Source organism: Melanerpes formicivorus, unplaced genomic scaffold (genome assembly GCF_026170545.1).
Source record: "Melanerpes formicivorus ecotype bairdi unplaced genomic scaffold, bMelFor1.0.p_v2 SCAF_2, whole genome shotgun sequence".
NCBI classification, from domain to species: Eukaryota; Metazoa; Chordata; class Aves; order Piciformes; family Picidae; genus Melanerpes; species Melanerpes formicivorus.
In genome coordinates, this window is record NW_027142354.1 from 194,835 (window position 1) to 212,375 (window position 17,541).

The following is a 17,541-nucleotide window of genomic DNA, read 5'->3' on the forward strand; positions in this document are numbered from 1 at the left end:
TGCATGGAAAGCTCAGTCTCTTGCCAAATGCAATCTCACAGTCCACTGTGAATTTAAAGAATATAAGTCTGCAGATACAGTATTAGGGCAGAGGAGTAAACCTTATTTCATGTTACATACAAAAACAACGGGAAGGAGGCGCAGGGGCAATCGTGGAATTGAAGGCTTGCCTAAAGCAGATTAAACTTTATTAACAAATGCTCTCTTCCAGCAGCTAGGCATAATTTTAAACATTCATATACCTCCCACTGGTTCTTTCTTTGATCTCTTAAGCAACTGGCATTTTCCAGATGGGCAAGCCAGAGGAACACTGCAGGGGAATGTACAGAATCATGCGTGGTGACCACATGAGCGTTAGATCGGATTCCATCCTGCTGAAGTATACTCTGCCCTTTCCTCTCAAGAGGGTAACACAGTAGAGCCTAGCTCCTTTCCAAAGCTCTTTAATCAGAACCTTAAGAGCACAATGTGTTTTCTGGAGACAGCTTGAGACAGTTTGAGACAGTGTCCTCTGGTTCTGGTGCTGGCTGCCTGGGAGAAGAGACAAACCCCCACCTGGCTACAACCTCCCTTCAGGTAGCTGTTGAGAGCAATAAGGTCTCCCCTGAGCCTTCTCTGGACATGTTCAAGTATCTCACATGTCTATACTTTTCTATACTTCTGTGACTTGCTTTTACAAGCCACAGAATCAACCAGGTTGGAGGAGACCTCCAAGATCATCAAGTCCAACTGATCACCCAACCCTAACTCATCAACTAGACCATGGCACTAAGTGCCTCATCCAGTCTCATCTTAAACACCTTGACCCCACCACCTCCCCAGGCAGCACATTTCAATGGCCAATCTCTTTCTGTGAAGAACTTCTTTCTAAGATCAAGCCTAAACTTCCCCTAGCACAGTTTGTGACTGTGTCCTCTTGTTCTGGTGGTGGTTGCCTGGGAGAAGAGACCAGCCCCCACCTGGCTAAAACCTCCTTTCAGGGAGTTTTAGAGAGCAATAAAGTCTCCCCTGAATCTCCTCTTCTCCAGGCTAAACAGCCCCAGCTCCCTCAGCCTCTCCTCACAGGGCTGTGCTCCAGACCCCTCATCAGCTTTGTTGCCCTTCTCTGGACACATTCAAGCAACTCAACATCTCTCCTGAACTGAGGGGCTCAGATCCTCCTTTAAGTCTATACTTCCCTTCTAAATGTGAGGAACAGTTCACAGGCTGTTCATAGTTTGAAATTAATTAACATCCAGTAAGTAAAGAACTATCTATCAGAGAGCAGATGAACAACCAAACTCTCCAGATGTCAGATCAAGGTTCATAGGCTTTTTATCAGAGCTTCTCTTAATATCTTATTTCCTGTACTAAGAAGCAAATCATTTAGATAGAGGCATCTAGCTCATGTGCTTCAGTCAACCAGGACAAATACTTCCAAAAAGCCATTTATCTTACACTGAAAAACAGGACTTCAGGAAGAAGACTTTTGTGAAGAAGGCCAAATGTCTTTCAAAACCCACTTCAGGCTCTGTTGCATTGGAAAGTGATACAATACAAAAGGAAAACTACTACAACAGCATTTCAAACAGCTAAAGACCACTGACAATAGAGTGGCTGGTGGGTGTGCAGCAAGTTTTATTCCCACCAAGGCACAGAGAGGTAAGCTCTAGAGAGAGGAGACTCAAAATTCTTCTGCAGTGTGCCCAGGCAGCCAAGAGGGCCAATGGCATCCTGGCCTGCATCAGGAACAGTGTGGCCAGCAGGAGCAGGGAGGTCATTCTCCCCCTGGACACTGCACTGGTTAGGCCACACCTTGAGTCCTGTGTCCAGTTCTGGGCCCCTCAGTTTAGGAAGGAGGTTGACTTGCTGGAACGAGTCCAGAGAAGGGCAATGAAGTTGGTGAGGGGTTTGGAACACAAACCCTATGAGGAAAGACTGAGGGAGGTGGGGTTGCTTAACCTGGAGAAGAGGAGACTCAGGGGTGACCTTACCACTCTCTACAACTCCCTGAAGGGAGGTTGTAGACAGGCAGAGGTTGGTCTCTTCTCCCAGGCAGCCAGCACCAGAACAAGAGGACACAGTCTCAGGCTGCACCAGGGGAGGTTTAGGTTGGATGTTAGGAAGAAGTTCTACACAGAGAGAGTGATTGCCCATTGGAATGGGCTGCCTGGGGAGGTGGTGGAGTCACCATCATTGGAGGTGTTCAGGAGGAGACTTGATGGGGTGCTTGGTGCCATGGGTTAGTTGTTTAGGTGGGTTGGATTGGTTGATGGGTTGGACACGATGATCTTGAAGGTCTCTTCCAACCTGGTTTGGTTTATTCTAAATAAATGGTTTATTCTAGAATACCAGTAGAGAAATGAGTTGCCATAGACCTTCTCCAACAGGGAAAGGGGCAGAACTGCCCAGGATCTACCTCAAATTGAGGGTATGCACATGGGTATGCATGCTGTAGTAATTAAACACATTACATTCACCCAGCTTGCAACTTTCACATTCATGCCTTTATGCTTTCATTCCAAGCCAACTGTAAATGTGAAGAACAAAGATGAATCGTGCTAGCAGCTCATTACATTCACTGCTGTAAACTTAGTTCATTGAACAGATGATAAATCACTTTTCCATTCAATGGAGTGATATTAGCTTGAGCATTTGTGTGTAATCAGCATTAAAAGTCATTTTAAACCCATTATGCATCCTTCTACCATGAGAATTCTTAGCAGCATCTGTCACTCCTCCTAGCTCCTAGACAGCCAGATAACCTTGTTATCTGTAATTTCAGTCAATTTTGTTCTACTCCAAAGTCATTCTAGCCCTTTCTCCCAGGAAGGGCTAACATCTTTCTTTATGTTCTTGACAGAAAAACCTGCATTCATCAACCAGCTTTCAATAACCTCCCGCTGACGAAGTTCCAGAGCTTGCGCTCAATCTTCTTTTTCTGTGCTTCTCTTCGACACCATCTGCAAGCACCTCATCACACAGAGGCAAGAACCAGATGGGATACAGGCTTCTGACTCATTACAGCAAAATCTCAAAGAGCTGCTAAACTGCAACCACTGCACTTCCCTGCCTCCTCTGAATGTCTAGATTAATCCCAAATGTAGATGAGGCTAGTTCAACGCTCACCTTTTTGAGCGAACAGAACCCGAGGCCACTTTTAGGTAAGAAACTGCTTCTCAGAGACCTCAGCATAAAAACCCTCCAAAGAACAAGAAGTGATATTCCATTTTAACATACCAGGCATTCCCTAGTTTTGCAACTTTTGTAGGTGGTGTGGGCACTGTCACAGGAGGCTCCACGCTGCTAGCTGCTGATCCGTTATCTCTTGCTGCCAGGGCAATCATTTTCCTTTGCTTCTGAGAGAGCTTGATTCCATGAGATGCCATTTTGCTGTGAATTGTTATGGCAAAGAGAGGAGATGTAAGGTTAGTGTCCTTTGAGATGGTTCACCTTTTATCTTGCAAATTAAACTAAGAAATGCTTCCTTCCCAGTCCAAAATACTTTGTCTAGAGGGCCAGAAGTGTATCATAGGTGTTTGGGGAGGGGGGGGAGGGTTAGACAGCTAGGGAGCAAAAGGAGGATCAATGAACATGAAAAAATGACAGGGAGAAAAAAAGCATCTATTCATATAGATGTCTACAAATGGAGCAGGCAGAGTAGAGATCAAGTCTCCAAAATGGATATAGGCTACCACCAGCTGAACAAACACCATTTCCTAATCCCTTAACTTTAGAAGCTGCAAGCTTAGCTCCCTTAAACCAAAAATATTCTTGCATAAGAAATGGATACAGCAGCATGCAGCCATTTTTCCTAGCTGGGCCTGATTCCTTGTCTAAGTTATTTGAATTCTTCCATCTTGGCAGTTTTGTTCACAGCTTCTGAATCCACCCAGCCACTAACCCTTTCCTAGGCTCCAGGACTACTATGCTAGCTTTCCCTTACGACAATACCACACTTCAAAGATCAGTTCTCTTCTGTTTGTGTCACCAGGTGGGAAACAGTAGGTTCATTCCACTGCCTCCTGAAAAAGGACATTTATATCCCTGTGTCTTCAGGATGCTTCTCTGATCAGGAACTGCCCTTACTTCCATCTGGGAGAACTGCCAAAATCAGCACAAGGGGGCTGGGGGAGGTCAGAGAAGGCGAGACAAGAAAGAAACTTCAGGATCAGAGCAACGTCCAAGGATTAATCCTCTTTGGTTGGAAACAGGAAAGCTCAGCAGAGCAGGCCACTGATTGAAGACAGCAGTTTACTAGCTTGCTTTTTCACATTTCACAGGCTGGACAGATGGGCAGAATCCAAGGGCAGGAGATTGAACACATCCAAGTGCCGGGTTCTGCACATTGGCCACAACAACCCCAGGCAGTGCTACAGGCTGGGGTCAAAGCGGCTGGAGAGCAGCCAGGCAGAGAGGGACCTGGGGGTGCTGGCTGATGGTAGGATGAACATGAGCCTGCAGTGTGCCCAGGTGGCCAGGAGGGCCAATGGCATCCTGGCCTGCATTAAGAACAGTGTGGCCAGCAGGAGCAGGGAGGTCATTCTGCCCCTGTACACTGCACTGGTTAGGCCACACCTCGAGTCCTGTGTCCAGTTCTGGGCCCCTCAGTTTAGGAAGGAGGTTGACTTGCTGGAACGAGTCCAGAGAAGGGCAACAAAGTTGGTGAGGGGTTTGGAACACAGCCCTATGAGGAGAGGCTGAGGGAGCTGGGGTTGCTTAGCCTGGAGAAGAGGAGACTCAGGGATTACCTTATTGCTGTCTACAACTACCTGAAGGGAGGTTGTAGACAGGCAGATGTTGGTCTCTTCTCCCAGGCAACCAGCACCAGAACAAGAGGACACAGTCTCAGGCTGTGCCAGGGGAGGTTCAGGTTGGATGTTAGGAAGAAGTTCTATACAGAGAGAGGGATTGCCCACTGGAGTGGGCTGCCTGGGGAGGTGGTGGAGTCACCATTGCTGGAGGTGTCCAGGAGACCTGATGGGGTGCTTGGTTGCATGGTTTAGTTGGTTGGTGTTGGATGATAGGTTGGACGCAATGATCTTGAAGGTGTCTTCCAACCTGGTCTGGTCTATTCTATTCTATTCTATTCTATTCTATTCTATTCTAGCAGCTCAAGACCTAGCTTTTGCAGCAGCTGACCAACCAAGGTTGACAGTAAACCAAAGGGATAAATTTCCTATGCTCACAGAAGACACCATCATGAAGCAAACTAATCCATTCAACAAAAAAACAGTGTAGTTTTTTTTGCCCTGCCTCCTTTAAACTCTATACTGCCTGAACCACTAAGTAAATTCCTCATAACCTAGTCCATCACACTTTTCTTTTATAGCTTTTGGTTTTTTACCAACCCTGAATTTGCCTTTGGCATGGTTCCACACTTCTGCATACTTTCTTCAATTTCCATGATGGTTCTCAGATCCATAGCAGGAGGGCTGGCAGGGCTACATGCAAACAAAACAAGAAGTTACCTTGCAAGGAAGGCCCTCATCTTTTCTTACATTCCACAGTTGCAGCCTTCACTGCAAGCCTCTAAATCATACATAAGGCTGGTAACCGGATGTATAATTTATGTCTGCTTCCTCAATTATGGCAAACCTCAAATGGAATGTTCCAGACAAAGCTTTTATAAATACACACATCTTTAAAAGGACACTAAAAATACTTGCAGGACTCATTATACTGTGAAACAAAAAGGATGTGAACTGTGATTACTTAAAAATATATATATATATATAAAAAGTAGAGATGACCTAAATCCAGTAGTCAACTGCTCCTGCTCCCTACTAGAGAAGCATTGCTCATAGCTCTTTCCTGAAGGCTGAATTAGATCTTTCTTCTGAAGAACAGGATTAAAGCCCAGGCAGTGCTACAGGCTGGGGTCAGAGTGGCTGGAGAGCAACCAGGCAGAAAGGGACCTGGGGGTGCTGGTAGATAGTAGGCTGAACATGAGCCTGCAGTGTGTGCAGGTGGCCAAAAAGGCCAATGGCATCCTGGCCTGCATCAGGAACAGTGTGGCCAGCAGGAGCAGGGAAGTCATTGTGCCCCTGTACTCAGCACTGGTTAGGCCACATCTTGAGTCCTGTGTCCAGTTCTGGGCCCCTCAGTTTAGGAAGGAGGTTGACTTGCTGGAATGTGTCCAGAGAAGGGCAAGAAAACTGGGGAGGGGTTTGGAGCACAGCCCTGTGAGGAGAGGCTGAGGGAGCTGGGATTGTTTAGACTGGAGAAGACAAGGCTCAGAGGACACCTTATTGCTGTCTGCAACTACCTGAAAGGAGGTTGTAGGCAGGCAGAGGTTGGTCTCTTCTCCCAGGCAACCAGCACCAGAACAAGAGGACAGAGTCTCAAACTGTGCCAGGGGAGGTTTAGGCTGCATCTTAGGAAGAAATTCTTCATAGAAAGAGAGATTGGCCATTGGAGTGTGCTGCTCAAAGAGGTGATGGAGTCACCATCACTGGAGGTGTTTAGGAAGAGACTGGATGGGGTGCTTGGTGCCATGGTTTAGTTGATTAGATGGTGCTGGATGACAGCTTGGACTTAATGATCTCAAAGGTCTTTTCCAACCTGGTTAATTCTATTCTATTCTTAACAAAAAAAGTTTGACTAGAATGTTATTAGCATTCACCACCAAGCCTGGAACAGTGATTCTATGTTAGGTAGACATCACAACTATTACTCCACCTGAAACTGGTTGCTACCCAATTGGGAGAGCTTGCAGAGTTGGTTTTGGCACTGGGGATAGACTGTGGAACAGACTGCGTCAGTGCTGACGAGGTCTTGCATGACTTTGTCTCCTTGGAAGGTTGAGGGAGTTTCATGCCCTGACTGCTTACTTTGTCCTTCACCTGAAAAACAAAACCAAGAAGAAAAAAAGAAAGACAGACAAATGTTGAAGAGTCTCACCTTAACTCATGTGGAAAAAAAGAGTGACACTACAAACAACCTGAATAACATGTGCAAGCCAATAACAAAGTCCATTCTTGCTCAGGTTGCTATTTGTGTCTTTTTACTTCCCCCTCCCCCCCTTTATTGTTTGTACCTCACTCTGTACCCTGAATCACTTCAGTTGAAATATGCATCTTGATAGTGGAAAATTCTCTCCTAAAACTTTAACACTTAACCTGTCTTTTTGCCAGTTATGGCTCAGGTATCCTGAACAGTACCTCTGCACAACTACAGAAGTCAAAGAACTGCAAGACTTGTCTGGAGGCTTTTGGCTTCTGTTTTTTAGGCTTCTGAACTTCAGATCCACTTTGCATTTCAAATGAAGTAGACAAAGACTCTACACAATTGTGCTTTCATTTTGACATTTTCTGAACACTACAGCTTATAAAGATTCCTGCAGTACCAGGTGAATAAATTCTACTGATTCAATTTAATAGGGAATACTGATTCATATTTGCTTTATCAGACAAACATCAACTACAGTTGGTTTACTCTGGTATATGGACAGCAGCTTTTCAGGAACTCCCCAAAATCAGGGAAGGGAAGGGAAGGGAAGGGAAGGGAAGGGAAGGGAAGGGAAGGGAAGGGAAGGGAAGGGAAGGGAAGGGAAGGGAAGGGAAGGGAAGGGAAGGGAAGGGAAGGGAAGGGAAGGGAAGGGAAGGGAAGGGAAGGGAAGGGAAGGGAAGGGAAGGGAAGGGAAGGGAAGGGAAGGGAAGGGAAGGGAAGGGAAGGGAAGGGAAGGGAAGGGAAGGGAAGGGGAGGGAAGGGGAGGGAAGGGGAGGGAAGGGGAGGGAAGGGGAGGGGAAGGGGGAGGGGGGGAGGGGACAAGGTTGAAAATCAACCAAACCATGGCACCAAGCACCCCATCAAGTCTCTTCCTAAACACCTCCAGTGACGGTGATTCCACCACCTCCCTGGGCAGCACATTCCAATGGCCAATGTCTCTTCCTATAAAGAACTTCTTCCTAACATCCAGCCTAAACCTCCCCTGACACAGCTTGAGACTGTGTCCTCTTGTTCTGGTGCTGGTTGCCTGGCAGAAGAGACCAACCCCCACCTGGCTACAACCTCCCTTCAGGGAGGTGTAGACAGCAATAAGGTCACCCCTGAGCCTCCCTCTTCTCCAGGCTGAGCAACCCCAGCTCCCTCAGCCTCTCCTCATAGGGTTTGTGTTCCAAACCCCTCCCCAGCTTTGTTGCCCTTCTCTGGACACCTTCCAGCAACTCAACATCTTTTCTAAACTGAGATGCCCAGAACTGGACACAGGACTCAAGGTGTGGCCTCACCAGTGCTGAGCACAGGGGCAGAATGACCTCCCTGCTCCTGCTGGCCACACTCCTCCTGACACAGGCCAAGATGCCATTGGCTTTGGATGGGTTAGATAAACAACAAAAAGATAAAGTAGGAACAAAGAAATCCAACCTCAGTCCTCTCTGGATGAAATCCTTTTGTGAAGTCAGGGGACTGCACATCTCTGGGGCTTCCCACACCTGCATAACTACCTTCAGAGTCAGACGTTAAGAGCTCTGGAAGTGATTCCACAGAGTTAGTTTTATCCAACTTTACTGAGCCTAAGAAATAAGAAAAGAAGACAGGACTATGAAGTGATGATAGCCTGACTAAACAGTGCTTAAACAACCTGGAAGTTCATTCACTCCCCATGATAAATGCCAAGTACCCAGAAGTTTAACTAATCCAGTCTGTTAGACTGTAATAAAGTATAAACAAATTTAAGACTATCTTAAATATTTTGACAGAGTAAGATTACTTCCAGTTTTCTTTCTCTCTTTCAACACACACACTTTAGGAAGTAACACTGACACTTTCCAGTGAAAAATTAGGGCTTCAACCACCCTTTTGGTAAACAGAGACCAATTTCCTTTTTATATTCCAGAAGAGGGGGGGAAAAAACCCAACACAAACCAACACCCCCCCCCAAACCAACAAGCCCCAAACCAAAACACCTTAGCAGTGATGTTCCCACTTATTAAAACCACATGGAAAGTGTCCATTCACACAGAAATCTGAGCCCTGGGCACGAGTTTAAGAGGCAAATATCCTTTTGGAAGTTAAGCATTCAGCATTCAATTCAGCATTCAAATTCAGCCATGGTGTTCACTAGAAAAGAGAGAGCCTCTGCAAAATGTCCTCATTGAAGGAAATGGTGTTTCACATTGAGCTTTATCTTCTCCTTTTATACCTGAAAGAAGCCTCTTTCCCACTGACCTGTAGAGGCTGGACTCTGAATGATATCTGAGAGGTTATATCCTCCAGAGCTGTCAGACCGTTTTCGTGGCTTCTTTTTGGCCTTATTTTTGGCTTTTTTGAAAAGGGCTTCCCTATTAAAAACAGAACAAGAACACAAACCCCTGAGATGGAGCCAAGCCAAAGAAATTGAGCCTCACAACTAACTGCAAGCGTCAATGTGAAGTTTTTCAGTCAGCAGCAGTAGTTATACTTAAGGAAGTAACCTGTTCCCATGAGCTGTCACCAGCTGCTTGCTCCAGCTCTGCTTAGGCATTGGCATGAGTGTTAGTAAATGATGTGGAAGGGGGAAAATAGCCAAAATCCAGGAGGAAGAGGAAATATTCTCCTCAATCTAGATCTAGCCCCTGGTCTAGTATGCTGCACAAAGACTTCTGCTGAGACACTGTAAGAAACAGCAGCTGGATAGGCTGGCACTGCCACCTAGGTCAGATTAAACTTGCTACACAGTGAGGCAACTGACATAAAGCAAAACCACATCCAATCTCCACATTTTCCTCTCCTGATTTGTCCTTCATCAGTGAAGTTCAACAAAGTCCACAGCTGGCCTCATTTGTTGTTTAGGTGGGTTGGATTGGTTGATAGGTTGGACGCAATGATCTTGAAGGTCTCTTCCAACTTGGTGTATTATTCTATTCTATTCTATTCTATTCTATTCTATTCTATTCTATTCTATTCTATTCTATTCTATTCTATTCTATTCTATTCTATTCTATTCTATTCTACTCTATTCTGTTCTATTCTAAATATTGCCATGAAGGTAACAGTACTTCTAGAATAAAAGCAAGTATAATGGCCATGGTACCAAAATATCACCTGTGTGTATATGAGATTAGGAAGAGCAGAATCAAATGAAAGGCATTTTTTCTTTTCACTAAAAGCTACCACAAATCCAGAATGCTTCAAATCACAGCCACAGGAACCCTACTTCCAAAAGCTCCCTTGAGAGGCTTTTTGTGGAGTCACTACATAGGTGTCTACTCATTCCTCTATCAGTTCTGTAACATGTAACAATGAGTTCTGTAACAATACTTAAGGGAACTGAGACCAGTCTCTGAAACCTTCATGCCTCCTGCATCTTAATGTTTTCATTGTGAACCCAATGTTAATGTTTTCATTGGTAACCCTGAGGCACCATGCAAAGGGGGGTAAAGATCATCTAGAGCTGACTTAGTTAAAATATTGATGGGGAAAAAAAAAAGACACTTACTGCGTATTTTGTTCTGCATTCATTTCATCCCTTAAAAAGACAAAGTTCTCTCCGTCTTCAGGCTCAAAAGAACTTATGTCAGGTCCATCTGGATAGGGAGTAATTACTCTCCTGACCATAGCTGGGATCTGCAGTTGTAAAAGTTGTCAAGTTTCTCTTAAGTTGCACACTAGCAAATGTATCACAGAGCTTCAGAATCACAGAATCTCAGGGGCTGGAAGGGACCTTGAAAGCTCCTCCAGTCCAACCCCCCTGCCAGAGCAGGATCACCTACAGCAGACCACACAGGAACACATCCAGGTGGGTTTTGAGTATCTCCAGAGAGGGAGACTCCACAACCCCTCTGAGCAGCCTGTTCCAGTGTTCTGTCACCCTCACAGGGAAAAATTTTTTCCTCATATTTACATGAAACTTCCTATGCCTCAGCTTCCACCATTGCCCCTTGTGCTGTCATAGGGCACCTCCCAGCAGAACCTGGCTCCAGCCTCTCAGGACTAACCCTTTACCTATTTATAAGCATTGATGAGGTCATGATATATATGATCTCTGGTGAAAAAGAGCCCAAACTGATTGTATTTAAAACACTTTCACAGATCAAGTAATGAATTATTCAACCAGTTTATAAACTTCAGTTGAGTCTTTAAGCAAAACAGAAGAACTATTTTAACTGAGTCAGAAAGCATGTTTCAGGTGCCTGTAACTCCTGAAAAACAAATGTTTCAAAGTTTTACAAACCCTGACCTTTTACTAGTGTACAGTTAAAGAATATTACATAATAATAGGCCTTGGCTTTCCCCTTTGCATTAAAGTTGAAGGTAGTGATAGGAATGTGGCCAGCAGGAGCAGGGAAGTCATTGTGCCCCTGTACTCTGCACTGCTTAGGCCACACCTTGAGTACTGTGTCCAGTTCTGGGCCCCTCAACTTAAGAAGGACATTGAGACACTTGAAGGTGTCCAGAGAAGGGCAACAAGGCTGGGGAGAGGCCTTGAGCACAAGCACTATGGGGAGAGGCTGAGGGAGTTGAAGTTGCTTAGCCTGGGGAAGAGGAGGCTCAGAGGAGACCTTATTGCTGCCTACGACTACCTGAAGGGTGGCTGTAGCCAGGAGGGAGTTGGTTTCATCTCTCAAGCAACAAGCACCAGAACAAGAGGACACAGCCTCAAGTTGTGCCAGGGGAAATTTAGGCTGGAGGTGAGGAGAAAGTTCTTTACTGAGAGAGTCGTTCACCATTGGAATGTGCTGCCCAGGGAGGTGGTGGAGTCACCATCCCTGGAGGTGTTCAAGAGGAGCTTGGACATGGCACTTGATGCTATGGTTTAGTCATGGGGTCTGTGGTGACAGGTTGGACTTGGTGATCTTTGAGGTTTCTTCCAACCTTGGTAATTCTATGATTCTGTGACTAGGGGAAATGGATCCAAGCTAGAGGAGGGTAGATTTAGATCAGGCATTGGGATGAAATTCTTCCCCGTGACAGCAGTGAGATACTGGAAAAGGTTGCCCTGGGAGGTGGTAAAAATCATCCAGGGATGAGGCTTCTAGAGCCAGGCTGGATGTGGCTCTGTGCAACCTTCATCTAGGAGAAGGTGTCCTTGACCCTGGCAGGGGTGTTGGAACTAGATGATCCTTCAGGTCTCTTCCAACCCCGATAATTCTGTGGTTCTGTGATGAATAGAATAGAATAGAATAGAATAGAATAGAATAGAATAGAATAGAATAGAATAGAATAGAATAGAATAGAATAGAATAACCCAGGTTGGAAGTCCACCTGGACTACTGTGCTCAGCTCTGAGGCCTACAGCATAACACATGCTCAAATGGACTCAGAGGAGGGCCACAGAAATGATTGTGGGCTGCAACACCTTCCCTATGAGGACAGGCTGAGAGAGTTGGGGTTGTTCAGCCTGGGGAAAAGAAGGCTCCATGAAGATTTTATGGCAGCCTTCCAGTACTTAAGGGAGACTTACTGAAAGGATGGGCAGGAGGGACTCTATCAGGTACTGTAGTGAGAGGATGAGGGGTGACCACTTCAAACTGAAAGAGGGTAGAGTTAGATTAGCTATTAGGAAGAAATTCTTTTTAATAGTGAGCCACTAGAACAGAGCAGCTCAGAGCAGCTGTGGATGCCTCCTCCGTGGAAGTGTTCAAAGCTAGGCTGGATGGGGCCTTGAGCAACCTTGCCTAGTGAAAGGTTCCCAAGCACATGGCAGGGGGATTGGAACTAGAGGATCTTTAAGGTCCATTTTGATCCATTCTGTGATTCTGTTACTCATCTGTTCTCATTTTAAACCTAATAGGTTATGCTCAGCTTACACAACTTACCATTTTCCTGTAATAAACAGAAAGGTCCTTCACAACTTCATCACTTAAGACATCAAGAGTCCTAAAAAAACAAATACAAATTTATGTTAGCACCTCAAAAAAATGTGTTAATGAAAAGTTCAAATCAATTCCATGATTCTCCGAGTTGTAAGCAGTTTCTCTATCCCTGTTTACCAAGAACTCTTGGGACCAGGCTTGTTCAACATCTTTGTGGGTGACATGGACAGTGGCATTGAGTGCACCCTCAGCAGGTTTGCTGATGACACCAAGCTGTGTGGTGCAGCAGACACGCTGGAGGGAAGGGAGGCCATCCAGAGGGACCTGGACAGGCTGGAGAGGTGGGCACAAGCCAACCTCATGAGGTTCAATAAGAGCAAGGGCAGGGTCCTGCATCTGGGTCGAGGAAATCCGAGGCACAAATACAGGCTGGGCAGGGACTGGCTGGAAAGCAGCCCTGAGGAGAGAGACTTGGGGGTGCTGGTGGACAAAAAGCTCAACAGGAGCTCTCAGTGTGCACTTGCAGCCCGCAAAGCCAATCAGATCCTGGGCTGCATCAGGAGAAGTGTGGCCAGCAGGTCGAGGGAGGTGATCCTCCCCCTCTGCTCAGCTCTGGGGAGACCCCACCTGGAGTACTGTATCCAGTTCTGGAGCCCCTATCACAAGAGGGATCTGGAGGTGCTGGAAGGTGTCCAGAGAAGGGTCACAAGGATGATCAGAGGGCTGGAGCACCTCGCCTATGAGGACAGACTGAAGGAGTTGGGGCTGTTCAGTCTGGAGAAGAGAAGGCTCCAAGATGACCTAATTGTGGCCTTCCAGTATCTGAAGGGGGCCTACAGGAGAGCTGGGGAGGGACTTCTCAGGATCTCAGGCAGTGATAGGACTAGGGGGAATGGAATGAAGCTGGAGGTGGGGAGATTCAGGCTGGAGGGGAGGAGGAGCTTCTTCCCCATGAGAGTGGTGAAGCCCTGGAATGGGTTGTCCAGGGAGGTGGTTGAGGCCCTGTCCCTGGAGGTGTTTAAGCCCAGGCTGGCTGAGGCTCTGGCCAGGCTGATGTAGTGTGGGGTGTCCCTGGGCATGGCAGGGGGGTTGGAACTAGATGATCCTTGTGGTCCCTTCCAACCCTGACTGATACTATGATACTATGAAAAATGAGGCTCCCTTTACACTGGAAGCATTCAGCTGCATTTTAACTCTCAATTAGTCCCATTGCTTCTTCCAACCCTGCTGCCTTTTGTGGATGTTTGAATTCAACAGCCAGCATCTGAACCCATTTGCATTCCTCCTTACCTTGCCTCAAGCAAAGCTGCCATATTGAGTCCTATGAACTGCAAACAGGACAGCTTCAGCTGTTCAGCATTGTACATTGCTGAGAACTCCAACAGCTCAGCAGCATTCTTTAAAGTAACTGCAAAGGAGAGACATAACAAACCAAGCTGGACAATGTGCTGCAGTATCCTACACCAGTTTCTAAGACTTGTTGCACAGCACTATCTAGTTATTGAAATGTAACATACAGGCTTCTCCATTCCAAGGAAAAATGATAGTGCTCAAAGAGCCCTGAACAGCAGACAGCTTTGCATAACCTTGTAGCAGCTTGAATGCAGTGGTTGCTTCACAGAAACAGAACAGCCAGTGGCATCCTGGCTGGGAATAGAATAGAATAGAATAGAATAGAATAGAATAGAATAGAATAGAATAGAATAGAATAGAATAGAATAGAATAGAATAGAATAGAATAGAATAGAATAGAATAGAATAGAATAGAATAGAATAGAATAGAATAGGTTGGAAGAGACCTTCAAGATCATCGCGTCCAACCTATCATCCAGCATGCAACCAAGCACCCTGTCAAGTCTCCTCCTGAACACCTCCAGTGATGGTGACCCCACCACCTCCCTGGGCAGCACATTCCAATGGGCAATCACTCTCTCTGTGTAGAATTTCCTCCTAACCTCCAGCCTAAACTTCCCCTGGCACAGCTTAAGTCTGTGTCCTCTTGTTCTGGTGCTGTGTCCAGCAGGAGTGGGGAAGTGATTGTCCCCTTGTACTCAGCTCTGGGAAGGCCACACCTGGAGTATTGTGTCCAGTTTTTATCACCTAGTGATAGGACTAGGGGGAATGGAATGAAGCTGGAGGTGGGGAGATTCAGGCTGGAGGTGAGGAGGAGGTTCTTCACCATGAGAGTGGTGAAGCCCTGGAATGAGTTGTCCAGGGAGGTGGTCGAGGCCCCGTCCCTGGGGGTGTTTAAGACCAGGCTGGATGAGGCTCTGTCCAGCCTGATCTAGTGTGGGGTGTCCCTGGGCATGGCAGGGGGGTTGGAACTAGATGATCCTTGTGGTCCCTTCCAACCCTGACTGATACTATGAAACTATGAAACTAAGAGAGATGTGGAGGTGCTGGAGCCACTGCAGAGGAGGGCAAGGAAGATGGGGAAGGGCCTGGAGAAGAAATCTGATGAGGAGCAACTGAAGGAGCTGGGGATGGTTAGTCTGGAAAAGAGAAGGCTGAGGGGAGACCTCATTGCTCTCTACAACTACCTGAAAGGACATTGTGGAAAGGCTGCTGCTGGTCTCTTCTCATATGTGATTAGTGATAGAACAAGAGGGAATGGCCTCAAGCTGTGACTGGGTAGGTTTAGACTGGACATTAGGAAATATTTTTGATGGCAAGAGTGTTCAGGCCTTGGAATTGCTGCCAAGTGAAGTGGTTGAGTCACTAAGCCTGGATGTGTATAAAGTAGTTTGGATGTGGTGCTTGGGACTATGGTTTAGGGGTGAGCCTTGCAGAGTAAGGTTGTTGGTTGGACTGGGTGATGCTGAGGGTCTTTTCCAACCTGAATGTTTCTGTGATTCTGGGAAAAAGATAATGGTGCATAAGGAATGGAAGATTATGCTAACCTAGAATATCACCCAGACCAAAGCAGCAACTTTTAACAGCTACACAACCAACAGCCAAAGGTAATCCAAGCAAAGGAATACACACAACTGACTCTGTGCTGAAGAAGGCAAGAACACTTACATCTAAAAAAATAGGGGTATTTTTATTCTCTAACCCTGTGTAACCCTCAGTTTAGGAAAAATGTTGAGATGCTGGAAGGTGTCCAGAGAAGGGCAACAAAGCTGGGGAGGGGTCTGGAGCACAGCCCTATGTGGAGAGGCTGAGGGAGCTGAAGTTGCTTAGCCTGGAGAAGAGGAGGCTCAGGGGAGACCTTATTGCTGTCTACAACTCCCTGAAGGGAGATTGTAGCCAGGTGGGGGTTGGTCTCTTCTCCCATGCAGCCAGTACCAGAACAAGAGGACACAGTCTCAAGCTGCACCAGGGGAGGTTTAGACTGGATGTTAGGAAGAAATTCTTCAGAGATTGGCCATTGGAATAGGCTGCCCAGGGAGGTGGTAGAGTCACCATCACTGGAGGTGTTTAGGAAGAGACTGGATGGGGTGCTTGGTATCATGGTTTAGTTGATTAGATGGTGTTGGGTGATAGGTTGGACTTGGTGCTCTCAAAGGTCTTTTCCAACCTGGTTAATTCTATTCTATTCTATTCTATTCTATTCTATTCTATTCTATTCTATTCTATTCTATTCTACTCCACTGCACTCCACTTCACTCCATGCTATTCCATTCTATTCTACTCCCTTCTATTCTACTTTATTCCATTCCATTCTATTCCATTCCACTCCACTCCATCCCCATTCCATTCCATCCCATCCCATTCCATCCCATCCCCCTCTATTCCATTCCATCCCATTCCATCCCCCTCTATTCCATCCCATTCCATTCCATTCCATTCCATTCCATTCCATTCCATTCCATTCCATTCCATTCCATTCCATTCCATTCCACTCCACTCTCTTCCATTGAGGAGACTTGATGGGGTGCTTGGTGCCATGGGTTAGTTGTTTAGGTGGGTTGGATTGGTTGATGGGTTGGACGCGATGATCTTGAAGGTCTCTTCCATCCTGGTTTGGTTTATTCTATACTAAATAATGGTTTATTCTATTCCATTCCACTCTATTCTATTCCATCCTATTCCATCCCATCCCATCCCATCCCATCCCATAATACAAGGGGAAGAACTCACGTCTTTCTGCAATGGCTACTTCACAGATCTCTTTGAGTCGGGCTATAAGAAGCTGGTCTGCTACCACCAGAACATTACATATGAATTCCACATTTTGAGACTCTGGAAAACAGAAGTTGTGTGTGAACACTGGGTAGGGGGAGGAAAGCCAAAAGCAACTACAACACATGCAGCTTCAAGGAGATTTTACCAAAGGACAAGTCTCAGGGCTTTGCAAGCTTTTATGGCATTCTCACAGCACAAGGAAGAGCTTTAAACAAGACAGAATTCCTGAAGCAAGAGAAGGAAAGAAAAGGAAGATGGCATTTTCACAGCACAAGGAAGAGCTTAAAGGAAGACAGACTTCCTGAAGCAAGAGAAGGAAAGAAAAGGAAGATGGCACTTTCACAGCACAAGGAAGAGCTTAAAGGAAGACAGACTTTCTGAAGCAAGAGAAGGAAAGAAAAGGAAGATGGCATTTTCACAGCACAAGGAAGAGCTTAAAGGAAGACAGACTTTCTGAAGCAAGAGAAGGAAAGAAAAGGAAGATGGCATTTTCACAGCACAAGGAAGAGCTTAAAGGAAGACAGACTTCCTGAAGCAAGAGAAGGAAAGAAAAGGAAGATGGCATTTTCACAGCACAAGGAAAAGCTGAAAGGAAGACAGACTTCCTGAAGCAAGAGAAGGAAAGAAAAGGAAGATGGCATTTTCACAGCACAAGGAAGAGCTTAAAGGAAGACAGACTTTCTGAAGCAAGAGAAGG

At 46.0% G+C, this 17,541-nt stretch overlaps 1 protein-coding gene across 2 annotated transcripts in view; it reads right to left on the reverse strand.

The window, feature by feature from the left end:
• Nucleotides 1–17,541, reverse strand: part of IBTK (inhibitor of Bruton tyrosine kinase) — an 80,448-nt gene that overhangs the window by 12,895 nt on the left and 50,012 nt on the right. Inside the window, exons 17-25 of one of the 2 annotated variants that reach the window (XM_068148655.1) lie at nt 16,800–16,901; nt 14,007–14,124; nt 12,720–12,780; nt 10,400–10,527; nt 9,151–9,263; nt 8,347–8,450; nt 6,661–6,824; nt 5,331–5,423; nt 3,220–3,372 (exon numbers count right to left, since the gene is read on the reverse strand). In XM_068148655.1, the coding sequence (XP_068004756.1) occupies nt 3,220–3,372; nt 5,331–5,423; nt 6,661–6,824; nt 8,347–8,450; nt 9,151–9,263; nt 10,400–10,527; nt 12,720–12,780; nt 14,007–14,124; nt 16,800–16,901 (1,036 nt within the window). Of the gene's footprint in view, nt 1–3,219; nt 3,373–5,330; nt 5,424–6,660; nt 6,825–8,346; nt 8,496–9,150; nt 9,264–10,399; nt 10,528–12,719; nt 12,781–14,006; nt 14,125–16,799; nt 16,902–17,541 lie in introns of both variants that reach the window. The other variant, XM_068148646.1, reaches the window with a different exon arrangement.